Genomic DNA, 16,388 nt, shown 5'->3' on the forward strand with positions numbered 1-16,388 from the left:
ATGAGTTGGAGTATAGTTGGAGAATAATTGAAATTTTAGAGTAGTAGGGCCTAGTAGTATGAGTGTGATATGATAATGAATAGTTGTAGTATGAGTGTGGTAGTTACTTATTGATACCAACACACACCATTTCCAAATAATTATTGTAATTACATAACACTTTCATTTCATTTATATAGATATATATTCCAAAATGTCCGTCCATTAATTATTCCTCTTCTGATTCTTTCATTTTTCTTATTGGTACCAAACATTGATCTGCCTAGACATAAATACCATTAGATGTGTATATTTTTTATGAATTAGTAAGTTCAAATTCATGAAATGTCTTTCAAATATATATTCAGGTACATAAACACAATAAAAAATATAAATTATTTTTAGATAACTGTTTTAAATAAATGGATTTCTGTTTACTCAATATTCTCTTGACAGAAAATATAAAATATATACAAATTATTATGCAAGAACATAATAGATTTTTAAAATAGAGAAAAAGAGATCTTTATTATCATTGGGATCTTCAATTATAAACTATTAACGAATATTATTTAATGCGCAATACTTTAAATTCAATTAAGATTTATATGTATATATTAGAATATTCTGTTATGCCATGATTTAATAAAAATGTCATGTTTATTGTAAATATGGAATTATTGGTAAAAGTTGATTAATTTTTTTTATATCAAATGTATGATTAGTTTAAGGATGTATGAATATTTCAATAAATATGGCTTCTAAATTATTTAATGTATTTTCTTTTTGTTTAATTGTTAGTCTTTTTTTTGTGCTCATAGAGACTTTTAGTAGTGGTTTGGTGATTGCTTTCCAATTCCAAGCTCACAGATGTAATCTTGACCTAGTGCCAGAGTTGTTACTCACTAGTGTTAAAGTTTTCTTATGTATTATCTATATAAGTGTTGTGAGTTGTCGGCAATTTCGGACGCATTGCGTCTTTTTCCCCTATTTCATGTATGAAGGGCGCCCTCTCTATCTAATTTCCCAGGATTCGTCAAATAATAACGGAAAAAAACACAAGCACAAAACCATGGCCGACACCACGCCGCAACCTTTAAGTCGGCATGAGAAAAGCCTTGGTTTACTAACAACTAAGTTTGTTACACTTCTTCAGGATGCCAAAGACGGGGTGCTAGATCTTAAAAAGGTTTGATAGTTTAAAATTAACCTTGTATTGTCATTTTTTAACCTATTATATTGCATTTTAAAACTTGTCATTTCTCCTCGCTTTCCCGGCTCAGCGGCCGCTGTAACGCCAAATGAAGTGACATTGCCAAATGAGGTGCGCGTGGTCTGTATCGCACAAGGCTAGGTCACTTAATTTGGCAGCACGTTTCTGGCGAGCTAATCGTGTTATTAAATATTGATATTATTTATTTCCAAATAAACACAAACTGAAAATTAATAGCCTGAGTATTTCTAACCTAATAATCTTTATTCATTGTATGAAATTAAACCATTATAACTGAAACATACGACGAAAATTTACGATTTTAGTGTAAAAAACGAAAGGTACTGCCATCGAAAAATATAGAAAACTCGACATGCATGATGGGAAGCCTACCGACCCCTTTCTAAGCAGCTGTAAAAGAAGACTACTCGTTTTAGCGCCAAAGGGAAGTTATGTTATGCGGACATGGTCTGGGACAATTTGCCTTTAGCGCTAAAACGTTGATTGTTTGAGTTATGGGACGCCATTTCTGCATTATTTCCTAGTAATATTTTGATTTGACGTTCCTTTCGTCGGTACATTATTCCCGTTACTATTTTGTTCGTTTTTATGAATTTCTATGTTTATGTCAAATTAAAATGATTATTCGTTGAATATGAATGTATCCCGTTATTCTATTGATTATATTGTATATATTTTTTTGTTTAACATTGCTTAACTATACAGTTTCCTAACCTTTTAGTTTCATTTTTAATCAATTCCGTTTTTTTAAAATGTATAATGTTATTTATGTTTTTTATTTATAAGTTCTTTAAGAATATGAGTTACATGATCACATTTATTTCACTTATTATACCTACAGTATAACACTATATTTACTTTGATGTCTGAAACATTAAAACATAAATTCGGAATAATGGCGAACCTAAGTCGCAAATTGTTAGTTAGATATTTGTTATAATTTCATCATCTCATTTGTTACACGTGTGTGTGTGACCTATAATAAATAAATAAGGGATGGCAGGCTACAGGTAGGCCTACTTCGAGGGGAAATTCATCAAATTGTTTCATCAAAACAATAACTCATAAGGTCGGAAACATTTAGAACATAAATAGATAATGAAACCAAATTTTGAGATATTGCGTTGTTCTCTTTTGTTATCAATCTTTTCATGTCACGTACCGTAATAGAAGGTAACAGTTGAACATGCATATCACAATAAATAAATAATGGTAATTAACTAATTAATTAACCAATCCTAATGGCATTTTCATCAAGTTTTAACAATCTTTGATGTCGGAAACATTCCCAATAATAGAGACTAATTTTGCAATATGTTAGATATTTTATTCAGCTGGTACTTTTTACCTTGATATCGGGAACATTTGAACATAAATTCGCAATAATGGATCATAATTGTGCAATGAAGTCGTGTCATCTTGTTCATATGATGGGAAAAAACTTTGGATGAGATATGGGGTGAGCGAAATTCTAAGCAAGCTAAATACATGATACTTATTTTGAGGTTGGAAAAAAGCACGTGAATTCGCAAATAATTGAACCTAATTTTGCTATGAAGTCGTCATCTCATATTTGTTCATATCGATGTGAGAAAATGTTTGGACGGGAATGTGGTGAGCGAAATTCTAAGCAAGCTAAATACATGAGTTATTTTAAGGTTGGGAACACAACGTGAATTCGCAAATAAAGTCGTTTGTTCAGATCATATTACAATGTGGGAAAAAAGTTTGGATGGGAATGTGGTGAGCGAAATTCTAAGCAAGTATTACTTCGAAGTCGGGGGAACAACCTTAAATTCGCAATAATGCAATGGAACCTAATTTTGCAACGAAGTCGGTCACCTTGTTTGATACGATGTTGGAAACACGTTTGGAGGGGTGGACGAAATTCTAGGAAGCTAAATACAGTTAGTTATAACACTAATTATTTTGAGGTCGGGAATATTAGAATTTATACTTAAATGGAACCTAATTTTGCAATGGAGATTGCATGCGTTATTTTCATCTCGGTTGTTCGTTCCATCAATTATACGTCGTACATAATGTGGAACATGCATGCACTGTTATACTTTGTGGGGTGATGAGAGTGGGATGCTACTGTAATCAAGTTAATATATTATTTATTGACATACAGTAATTTAATTAGCTATATCGATGGAATAGTAGATTAGGCCGATATTTACACATTTGCAGCCTTCACTATTTATAGAATAAATCAGCATTAAATAAGCCAGTGGGTAAATTTTTATGGAATTCATTTAAAAGCAATATGCTATATAACATTGAATCACGGTGAAACATATAACAATAAAGAAACAAGTATAGAAAAATGGGTAGATTTAAGAAATACTATTATGCTAATATAATTTCTAATTTGCTACGATTATCAGAAAAGGAATTCTGTGATACGAGTTACAGGTGGTACTGATCTGATTTTATTTCGTTTCATCTTGTATATAAATTACATTGTATAATCCGGGTTGTAAAATGAAAACAAACAAATGAAAATCTCACAAATTCTTTATGTGTAAAATATGTTAAAACGAGATATAGATGATAATGATGATCATTGTCAAGTGTATAGAAAAATATGAACATTAATGAAATAGGAGGTAATACGGAATTGATAAATGTAAAAATGTTACTTATGAATTGTAACGACATTGGGAATTAACAAATGTGTTAAATAATATGTTTGCGCCACAAAAGAGAGAAAAAAAGCTATCGATGGAATGATGGGTACGAAATCCATGATAATTTAGCTATTTAGCTGAAATAAATTCGACGGGAACCTGATTTCACAAGAGGACCTCTTATATGAGTTTGTGAGGACTCCGTTTATAGAGGACATCTTAATATCTGTTCTAAAAACTCCTTAATATCAGTTCCAGAATTAACCTTAATATCAGTTCTTTTACAATCAAGCAACAACACCACATAATTCTACGTGAACTAGCCTTAATACCGCCTGATTACGGTTATAGGCCTACAGTATTAGCTTCAGAATAAATGACGACGCATTCTACAGATATTAAAAAAAATGAAAATATTAAATTGGCTTCGTCGAAATGTTGTACCTTGATAGACAGACCCCCAAGCACAGGTAAATCCTCAGATTCTGCTTGATCACAGACAATCTGCACTGCAGCACAACTAAAAAGCAGTAAAAAGATTTTGGCACACAAGGCGTATCATATAATTTGCGGACCATGACCGAAGCACTTCCGCTTCGATCTATTCGACGAAAATCAAAAAAGGATAACTATTTTCTGCTTTATATTTAATTTAATGTAATGGTGATCTAATAACAGGCGTAACAACACATAATACATATTGTAGTTTAATACTGGCTTAAATATGATTGTTTTATATAAACTGTATTTTAAAAAATGACAATAGAACTTCATTTTGCAATAGTACCTAATTTGGCGCCTTAGACGCCAAATTAAGTGCGGTACCTCATTTGGCAGCGGTACCTCATTTGGCGTGACAGCCGCTCGTTGGTGTATTACTGGATCGATAAGCTCAACCAACCCGGCCGAACGAAGCTCTTCTGTACGGTGGTTGCAAAAACCTGCAACAAAACCGGCCTTCTTTGTAATATATTATAATATGTTGTTACTATTGATAATACACCATTAAAACGTTCTGTAGGATTAGGAGTGATTGTATTTATTTAATCAAGAATGATTTAAAAACCACCACACACAAAACAAAAACATCATCCTTGGCCTAGGCTAGCTAGGATGGAGAGCATACACACTACTAAAAGACCTTGTCATTGGCTAGCCAAAGGTAACTCGTAGCATTAATATGATTCTAGGCCTAGACGTGTAGCATTTAGGTAAAAATCATTGGAAGAAATGCAAATTTAGTGACTAACTACTGCACCATGATATAAAACGGTGATAACAAATGTGGGCAGTTTTAATTAAAATTAATTAGGCCTAGGATTAAAATTTTCCCGTGTAATTGAACAGCAATTCTGAGATACAACGTGACTTCACTGCACATGCAAGAAAAATCTTTCGTACTGTGTTGATTCGTGTCAACCAATCAAAGGGTTACCAATTTCAAGAATAGTAATCTTTAAAAAGTGTTCAAACAATGACATTGTGCGCATAGTAACGTGCACGCTATTTATAGTAATCGTGACAAGGAAAATGGATTCTGTCGGTATCCCAACTTATACACTGGTTTTATTTTTTACGATGGATTTTAGGCGATCAAAACATTTTTTCAAATTTAAAAAAATCATACAGTGATGTAGACCTAGTATAGGCCAATCTTTTAAATAAGGACATACTTGTTGAGTGCCACTGCTCACCCCTGGATTTTAGCCGCCTCTGATGTACAATTAATTGCATTTTTTGTGGCTAAAAAAAACATCCATTCCCACCTAAAAAAATTAACATAATAATAAAAACAATGCTCTTTTTAAAGAATAATTTTATTAAACTAGGCTAGGGGCCTAGAATGATTGTCCCAAATAATTATTATGTTGCTTTTATGTTATCTATTTTATATAGGCTGCAGATACATTAGCTGTCCGACAGAAAAGAAGAATTTATGATATAACAAATGTTTTAGAAGGAATAGGTCTGATAGAAAAGAAATCAAAGAATAGCATACAATGGAAGTAAGTATAAATTTGTTTGTGTTCTTTAATATTGTTTAACCATGACAAGTCTATTTCTATTAGCAAGGAAAATATGTTTGAACAAACAACATATTTTTCGAGAACAGGTTTCCTTGCCGATAGAAATTGATCCAAAAAACTCTATGATTTTAAAACAACATTGAATTCAGTCTTGCAGTAATACTGTTTGTTGAATTTGTTTTACTTGATCAATTTTGAATGTGTAAGTTTCAATTTGACCTCACTTAGTAGGTCAAGTTGAGTTCAGCTCAACAGCATGAACATTTGAAAGTCTGTTGAGTCTTATCAGAAATGAACATTAATACCATTTGTACTTCCACATAACAACTATATGATGTGTGAAATAATTCCACAAGTATACCATTACCACTATTGGCATTTTATTATTAAAATTGCAATAAGATCTTTGTTTATAAACAAAATATGAAACCCAGTTTCCCAGCTTTTCTTTCAGTAGAAATAGGCCCCATAATTTGTACAGGTTTATCTACCTGTGTATCATGTACATTAATAAATAAACCATGAGGTATACAGTACAGTAGTAGGTAGAATTATTATATACAGCTTAACATTGTGTGCTTTCATAGTGTGTACTTAAATGTTACCTATTCTTTGGTTAATGAAAAGGTAATCTTTCCTTACGCTACCTAACACAATAGCTATAGTACTGATGAATAAAGATTAATTATAACTGTAGCTTTAGCCTTTTATAATTCATTATCTGTTACAGTGTTTTACATTACTTAACCCTGTTTAAATATGTTGATACTGTTTGGTGAATGAAGGTATTTAATAAATAGGTTTCAGAATAGAGTTTATCATGGCAGTTCCAATGCAGTGAATTCCCTACCAATTTCATACCAACTTAAGAGTGTCCCCTGAATAGGGATTGGCCATGTAGTGATACATATTATTTTCACTTGTTCATTTTAAAGATAAGTGCCCCTTAATAGGATGTCTCAAAGGAGAAACTATAATGTTCAAAGCATTTATGACCTTATGTGTGGTTTCAAAATTGTGTTGTTCAGATGATTATTTTACTACACCACTAGACAGATGACTGACTAGCCCAGAGTGTATTTCACAGGATCTAGGCCAGTTTAAAAACCAGTATGAGCGGAAAATAATCATTTTTACTTTAAGTGTTTCTTGCTTCAGTAGGGTAATTAATAAAAAAGTTGGTCTTTTTAACAAAAATGAAATTTTGATTTCCTGATACATGGCAATATTTTCTCTTTTTAATGATTTTATCAGTGAAAAGTCAAGGGCATTCATTGTAATGCTTTACACAGTGTCCATATTAGAAAATGCTATATTACCTTTGTTATCAAAATATATTTAGGATTATATATGCAGATGGTTAGTATCATTATATAGTTACCCTAGATATGTAAATTTACATTGTTAACCTATTAGTACAGTAGGTGTTTTATTTGCGAAGCAGCAGATGTTCCAGCTAAAAAAGGAAAAGTTATATTAGGGTGAAAGTGTGGAGAAAATGTTAATGTACTTGATTATATTTGGAAAGAAACAAGTTTGTCATGATACATATTGTACAACTTAAAACACAAGAGCTAATATGTTTGATTGTTTACGTACTGAAATGTTGGTTTTTTTTTTGTATCTTTGACTCTCAGATTTATATTTTCTGTAGGCAATTTCATAACAAACTCTGCTTTTTGAAAACAGTGCCTCCTTCGGTTTTTTTCTGTACATTGTAAGAAATTATATTATGTTTATGAATGAAGGAATAATTATACTGCCAGTATCTTTTTTAATTTCTACCACATGGGAGACTAGTTGTATTGTAGTACATTTATGTACAGCAAGTGAATTGCTTTGTATTGTAGTAAGCACTGCTAGCTAGCCATCTGGAAATAACACAATGCCCTATTGTGTTCCTTATGGGATAAGGCTTAAAGACTTTGAGCATTACTAATTTACAGTAGGGTCATTTTGAAGCACTGTAGATTACAGTATGCACCAGAACTTTACTCTCTAAGTCAATATTTATTTGGTGTGTTATGTGAGTGCATAACAAAATGATCTTCTTACCATGTTTCTGTCCTTTTCATTATTTCAAGTGTTTAAAATGTATTATTAATTATAAATTGTTCAAAACATTATATTTTAATTCAAATACAGTAGAACCTTCATTTTACTTTCCCTGGATTTTACGTACGCAAAAAATGACCGATGACGTCATCATTTTTAGTAATTTATTACATAAATAGTGTTATTTTTTAACAAACCACAAAGCCAAGGCTGTGAGACAAGCCACACGCACGCATTCCCCCTACAGCCGGCCTAGATTAGTCTAGGCTAAGCTAGTGACCACTGTGTGAGTAGGTAATACGACAGCCTTTTAGCTACGATCTACGTATTTGGGGTCAATTTAAGGTTCAATTTTACGAATCTTACACTTTACAGTATGTTTTACTTTTCTTGACCTTTAATCGTTTTATTCCTTGGTAACTAGTAATCCTAGAGATTTATGTATTGCTACAGTAATTGTTAAGGACATACAGTTATTTGATTTTAATGAATATTTTATTCCAAAAGTGCAAAATGAATATAGACGAAGATACTTTAAAAAGAAAAACATGAAATATAAAATTGATTGCCAGAGGTCAAATGGCCAAGCTTTAAGGCAGGGTCGCCATTTATGTTCATACCTAAAGAGGCAACAATATCGTTCAAGGCCAACTTGTTCCTAGTTCTGGTGGTGGAACAAGTCGCATAGCTATAAACTGTTGGTACAGTGTACACAGTTTTCCCATGTGCAGTTTAAAAAACTAGGTCATCATTTGAGACCAGTATAAAATAAGATAATATTTATTGGTCCATCATAAAAAATGTTGGAAATTCATTTTCCAAATGGCGTTCGCATACAAAAATACATATAAAAATTGATATGGGGGTTACCCCTGTGAACTGGTTCACAAATAGGTCCTGTGTCAGAAGGCTTACCACCTATCTAATAGGACAGTGATTAATTTACTAACAATTATTTAAAATAATAAATAAATAGAAGTCACAAAACTGCATTATTGATAGTGAAAATTATTGTATAATTTTACAGAGGCGCAGGTCCAGGCTGCAACACAGTGGAACTGGCCGATAGATTAGAGGTTTTGAAAGAAGAATTAAATGAGTTACAAGAAAGGGAACGAGAATTAGATGAACAAAGGGAATGGGTACAACAGAGTATTAAAAATGTAACAGACGACCAAGAAAATAGCAGATATCCTTTTAAAATAATTAGTTTATGATCAAGTTCATTCAAAATGGAATTTTATTATAGACTCATTTTCAAGATGGACCCTATAATAATGCGGCTTTACCACGTTAAAACACCGGTTCTCGTCAGATCACCAAAGTTAAGCAACGTTGGGCCTGGTTAGAGCTTCAATATGAGACCATCTGGGAATATCGGGTGCTGTATATTGGAGCTGGGCATTTGAAATCAGCATTGCTGACTCTTATGGCAGCCTCTGCATCTAGTATCTGCCTTTCCTCTGGTGAAGGTGGGCACTGGACGAGAGAAGCCCTTGATCAATGTTAGGACCAATCAAGGTGCTTTAAACAGTCCTGGCTTTGTTTGTATCAAACCTGTTAGTGGCGGTAATTATCGCTGTTGGTTTCGATTGAATAAAATAAAAATAAATAAATAAACTCTTTTCAAATTGGACTCTATCTATCAGTATTTTATTTAAAGCATAATTTCCAAAAGTTTTTTTTTCTTAATTTGTGTTTTTACATTGGCATATGTAAACCATGAAGATCTTTGTAAATGTTTTAAGAATGACACATTATTAGCAATACAAGCTCCATCAGGTACACAGTTGGAAGTGCCAGTTCCTGAAAGGGTACGTACTACAGTTATTTTCAATCAAAGTGAAAAACCCATAACCCATTGACTGCCAACTTCGCAAAAAATGAATGTGTCAATAAAATAGCCTACATAACGTCTTCACTATATAAGACTACCACTATTATTGTTATTAATTTGTCGTAGTCCACTGCAGTTTTGTTTTTCGCTGTATGCAATGTTGTCTGTAATTATTAATGATTATGTTTTAAAATTTGTTTTTTCAGGTTTCTGATAATAAGAAAAAATACCAAATTCATTTGAAAAGTTTCAATGGTCCAATATATGTTCTGCTAGTAAACAAAGACACATCAAGCAGTAGCCCTGTTGTTGTACCCGTACCACCACATGATATCTCCAACCCAACGTTAGGGATGTCTCAACCTAATGGCGCAAGTCAACCACCAGCTGGTAGACTGATTCCAGCAGATGAGGTAGCAATGGATACCACACCAGCAGCTATTGAACCACTCAAGTCTATAAAGCGTGACTCATTTGGTAAGTTTTGGTATTAAATAACCATAGATATGATTTGACTAAATGGAGGCATAAACGTAACGTAGTGGACCTGTAGCTTGGTGGTTAACATCCTAGCCTTCCAATCTCAAGCTCCAGGGTTCAATCTTGACATAGTGTCATGATTGTAAATCCCACCCAACTCCACTCCCTAAGCCTCAGTGAAATGAGTGCTGTTGTCTATTTATTTATTTATTTATTTATTTGTTCTTTCTTTAAACTGAAATACACTTTCAATACAGATGTACTGATTTCCAAAGTGGTTCAGTAAACATATTTACAACAAAAATAAAATATAAAAGAAAAACAAAAAGAAAGAAAACAGATATAAAACTATTTACAATTGTGAAGGCAAAAAGGTTAATACATATATGATTTCTATAGTGAAGATTTAAAAGTTGCCAAAGACATATTATGGAGTTCTGATTTTATGTTATTTGGTAGAGAATTCCATAATTTAGTTGATCTATAAACAAAAGTTCTTTTACCCTGAGAGTTATTCCATAACGGAATAGATAAATCATTATTACTTTGGGAGCGAGTGCATTTATTATGGTTATCTACAGTAAATTGAAATAATATTGTTAAGTATCTTGGAGCTATTTCTTTTAAACATTTAAATAGCATTATAAGAATATTTTCATTCCATTTTTCTGTAAGTCTACTCCATCCAAGAGTACTTAAGATATCATTAATAGGGGTATACATGTCTACTGATAACAATATTCTACCTAATCTGTTGATTAAAACCTGAAGAGAATCTGAAAAACTTATGTTACAATTGGACCAAACACAGCAACAATAATCAAATAATGGAATAATTAAAGCATTTGCTAACATTTTTAAAGTATACATAGGAAGATACATCTTAATACGACGAATCACACCGATACGTTTAGCTATTTTACAAGACATTTTGTCTATATGTTCCTTCCAATTTAGTTGAGGATCAAAAATGACACCTAAATACTTAAAAGAATCAACTCTTTCAATAGTTTCGTTATTATGAAGTAAAGTTATATTCTTAAATGTTGCCGTTTTCTGATTTGTGCTGAAAACCATAAGCTTGGTCTTATTAAGATTTAGTGTGAGTTGATTATGGTCAAACCATTCTATAATTTTGTTTAGATTGATATTGAGTTGATTCTGAAGTATTAAAGGGTCAGATGAACTACATAAGAGTGTTGTATCATCTGCATACATCACACATTTACATGATAAAAATTCAGGAAGTGAATTTACGTATAAAATAAATAGTAAAGGTCCCAGTATTGATCCTTGTGGGACACCAATATTAACATTCATGGTGTCAGATTTTGTTGAATTTATACAAACAACTTGAGATCGTCCACTTAAATATGATTTAAACCAGTGAAGTGCAATATCATATAAGCATGCTAAATTATAAAATAGTTTATCCATCCAGTAATTGGCCAGTTACTCGCTGCTGGATGCATATGAAATAATAAAAGATAATAATTTCAACCAGTACCCATCATAAATACTAAGATATACATTATGTTACGACAAAACTGGCAAAAATCTTGTTGAGAGATGCTGATGAGAACTGCATTACATAGTTCTCCCGGCCTAAATGTAAATACACCTCCAATCTTACCCCATTTAAGAACTGATACATTCTTTTGTGGCATTTAAATGGAGGTATATTAAATTCCCTGTCTTACCAACCTGAGAGTATATACCACTGCTCCAGGTAAAGTTGATGGGATAACTATGAAGTTTTGTTTTTTTAAAATAAATTATTAGGTTTGTAAACTCTTTAACAACAAATGCCACTACTATGCTAATGACCACCATATTTAAAAAAAGAAAACTATTATTCTAGACAATGAACATGCTAGCCATTATAGATTTTTGCATTGTTACTGAGGTCATGTGACTGGGTGTGGTTGTAGGGTCACTTCGCAATTGAATCCGCATACAAAATATACATAGAAATTATGTTTGCTCTGAGATATACAAAAACAGATAAACAAAATGTCACATCACTCTCGTATGGTATACTGACAAGTAGCTGGATAATATACAAATAATGAACGTTTAATAGTCTGTACTATTGCACGCCATGTGACCCGCAATCAAATGACAGGAATTTATTTATGTGAGAGATGGTGGACCTCAAATACATTATACATGGGATGAGTAGATTCTTGCAATATAGAATGTGTTTCTGAATTAATTTATTTGCCAATATCTGTGTTTTTAAGGATTTTGCTTAAAGTTTTCCTTACAACACCCTGCCTGATGATATACACCTTAATAATTTATTAAATATTTTCAGATGACGTAACCAATTTACTTGATCCAACTCTGGATTCTCTTGATGACCTGTACCTAGATCCTGAAAGTAAGTGTTCTCTCTCTACATTTTACTCTTTTTTCTCAAAGTTCAGTTATGTTAAGATTTATAAATCTCTTCACAAGGCCCCTGTTGATCATGACTGATGAGTTTTCTCTGCTTTCAATGCTCCCATCATCTGTGACTTGTAGACGCCAATATTTATGCTCCATCTCTGACAAAGAAGATCAAAGGTTAATGAGATAGAGTTCATATAATTATTTTAAATTATTACCTACCTTGTCATCTGCTATTTGGCAGGTCCGTGAGAGTCCTGTTTCTCTATACAAACAGGACAAATTTGTGGTAACCATTTAGAAAGGCAACGCAGAATAACCTTTTTAAAAACACCCATTCAATACGGTGTTAGAATGCCATTTACGCCACAGATTTTTTGTGTGCGAAACATTGGATTGTCCTAAATAATTTTGCCTGATGGAAAACATGCTTTATTCCCAGGAACACGTTTGCAATTAACTTTCATACGAGTCAAATGGCCGAGCGGTTAAGGCAGGGACGCCGTTTACCGTACCTAAAGAGCTAACATAATCGGCATAGGTTCTGGTGGTGGAAGTCTTCTCGGATAAGGACTATAAACCATAGGTCTAGTGTACACTTATAACCTGTGTGCACTTTAAAAAACCCAGTTCATCATTTAAGATGAGTAGGGTGTTACCCCGGCAAACAGGTTCTCAAAATAGCCTCTTTATCAGGGGGATTAATTTATTATTGGTAATCCTTGGCCACATGTGCCTAAAAATAAATAAAAATGTCAAATGAACCATAAAGTATTGGCTTATCATTTTTGCCACTTTAATTATAACTGGTTCAAGACCAAAACATGATTTATTGATAATAATATTTTTGTCTTTTATTGATAGTGTTTGCACCATTACTGCGATTATCGCCGCCACCAGGAGACAACGACTACTACTTCAATCTGGACGATAGCGAGGGTGTATGCGACCTTTTTGATGTTTTCTAATATCAAACAAGTTTTTACATTCAAACAACATGCGTTTAAATAAGACCATTTTAAATGCCTGTGTATAGTTAGTAAATAACATTACCTAATGTTATTATTCATTCTATGTTAATCTTCACAAAATCTAATAATATTTTGACATTAAATGTCATGAAGTATGTCTGCTCAGGTTGTGCCTAAAATGTGTACAAGCATGAGCATTACTGTTTTTTAAATAGAAATATTTTAATTCAGTTGGTACATATATTCAATTTTGTGAAATCATGATTTTGGTTTACACAATTTTGTCATTTAATCAAGTATTTACAAATTTCTGTTAATTTTATAACATTTTTATGCAGCCATTTTGAGGGTATTTTTTGCAGGTCATTTCACTTTTATTGAAAAACAATTACAATGAATTCAAATTGTAATTTATTTTATATTTGTATATTTGGTATACTTAAGTATTGTTTAGAGATAATGCCAATGAAACCATAATTTAATTATACTGTTATTATAGTAGATTTATTATGAATTAAAACCATAGTTTGATTAAATATAAATGAATATAGTTAATACAGTACAATACTTAGTAATTCTGGAAAATTGACTAAAAGAACTATTTAGAAATTAAAAAAATTATTTGCATTGGTAATATAATTATGCAGGAAAATCAGACCATATTTAAAAATATACTTTTTATGTCAAACTTCTTCTCTTAAATGTCATAATTATATTGAGTTATTTTCATAATTTACCATACCTTTTATGCTTTGTTTTTCATGATATATTAATTGGGCAGGTACTGTAATTCCTAATCAAATCAATGTACTGATTGTTATGTAAGCAAAGTTTTCATTCATAAAGAAAATTGTTGGAATTAGAGGAAAAAAAATTACTAATCTTAAACTGTACAATATGTTAATCAACATAATATACTGTTCATGTACCTGTTGTTGGTATACCCAAGCAGTATTGCAATTACCCCTTTGAAGACGTATCCCATACGGGGTAATTTACTGTCCCAGGACGCAAGGCCCGTGTACGGGTTGATTTTTTGGGGTCACTGAATTGCACTATTTGAGCCTTTGACCTAGGTCAAACAAAAAAAATGCAATTTTTGGAAGGCCAAAACAATAAAACCAACAGTTTCATAAAGTTCCTAAACCTATTAAAAATACCTTATTTAGCCTTAGTCAGAAACCTCGCGTCTTCAAAGGGTTAAGAAGCTGCTTATTTAAAATATATACTCTCATTAAAGACCATTTGCCTGTTGAACACAAGTCAACATGAAGCCAGCTTGAATTTATGTTATTAGTTCATAGTTCATAGTTCATTTTATTTGTCCATACGGAAATTCATAACTGTAAGGCACTGTTATTTTACACAAAGCTTTAATTGGAATAGAATCTGTAAATTTATTTTCATCTCATTTGTAAATTTGTGTTGATTTTAAGGCATCATGCTACGATCAAGTTGTTGTGTTGTGTTTTATTTTAAACTATTTGTGTTTTGTTTATACAGTTTTTTTATTTTAAGTTCTTAAATTCAATTTTGGCAAATTGTTTTTACTTTTAGGGTAATAACAAATGTTGCATAAATATTGTTCTGGAGTATTTATTAGAAAGGATTTAAATTTAAAAAACAAAGTAAAACCAATGTTTTATATCGTCTACAGTGATGATTAAATTATTTTATTTTTAAGTTTCCAGATGCATTAAATGACTAGCACGTCCATGAAAGTGGGGGGAGGGGCTGTAATGGGAAAATCCATATTGTTGTTAATGGAAGAGCGCTAATACTGTATCAAAGGCGCTCCCCATTGTACAGCTGCTATCGGCCATACATCGTTTTCATATTTTTCATTTACACCTAAAATAATAATTATTAAATCTATGCTTTATTTTGGATACCTTCGTGGATCCATCCCTACCTGCCCGTTTCCCTGTCCTAAATTTAAAAGAAAACTATAAAAAAAATGTTTTCCAATTTTTAATTTCCCCTCCCATTTTTCACAACTTACTGATCCAATGAAAATAGATTACCGGTAACATCAAGTACTCATTGGACGTTCAGTTTTAATTGGGCATAATATGACATTGATTAACATGCTATATGAATGTATACTGTACAGTATTTAACATACTTCTTACAAAATTGACTTGTCAATTTAAGATTATTATTTTGGTTATGAGAACATGTTGAATTTCACTATTGAACATAGTCAATAAAATCTTTGTATATTTGAATTCCTGTTTTGATTTTGTATTCTTTTGTATGGATCTCACATTATAAGATGCAAATGCAACAACATTAGTGCAATGCAATTGAGTTGACCAATCATAAGCTTTTATGTTAGTAAGTATTGTATATAATTATGTATCGCCATATGTGCTAAAATATTTATCTTTTTACTGCACTAATTTCGGTCTAGAACCTAGACTCGGTTGCTGCCCAAGTGGCACTGACATTGGATCAATAGCAAAAATGATTTGATACATGTGAAAATCTAGTGTAAGCTATTATTATTATTATTAAATGTTTACTATTTATCTGAGAATTCATTGAATATATAATTTAAACCATATACATAAAAAATATACAAAGATCTAGGGAAAAATCAAAGTCTAATTGAACTTGAGGGCGCTTATTCAATGATGTCATTGATGCCACGAGTTCCGACAAATCACTCATAAGTAAACAGTGTATGCGCAATGATCTATTTAATAGGGCTAAAACCTAATTGTTGAAAAAATAGAAATAATAAGAAATCAAGTACTTGTGAAGTAAACCATATTTTTA

The 16,388-nt window shown here is 31.9% G+C and overlaps 1 protein-coding gene across 1 annotated transcript; it reads left to right on the forward strand.

Annotated features, from left to right (window-relative positions):
- Nucleotides 1-1,010: 1,010 nt before the first annotated feature.
- LOC144850857 (transcription factor E2F5-like) lies at nucleotides 1,011-15,835 on the forward strand. The gene is made up of 7 exons (XM_078708342.1): nucleotides 1,011-1,168; nucleotides 5,743-5,852; nucleotides 8,956-9,117; nucleotides 9,634-9,742; nucleotides 9,972-10,242; nucleotides 12,563-12,628; nucleotides 13,501-15,835. The coding sequence occupies exons 1-7, from the start codon at nucleotides 1,052-1,054 to the stop codon at nucleotides 13,602-13,604; spliced, it is 939 nt and encodes a 312-aa protein (XP_078564468.1). The 5' UTR covers nucleotides 1,011-1,051; the 3' UTR covers nucleotides 13,605-15,835.
- The last annotated feature ends 553 nt before the right edge of the window (nucleotides 15,836-16,388 follow it).

Source organism: Antedon bifida, chromosome 8 (assembly GCF_963402885.1).
Source record: "Antedon bifida chromosome 8, ecAntBifi1.1, whole genome shotgun sequence".
NCBI classification, from domain to species: Eukaryota; Metazoa; Echinodermata; class Crinoidea; order Comatulida; family Antedonidae; genus Antedon; species Antedon bifida.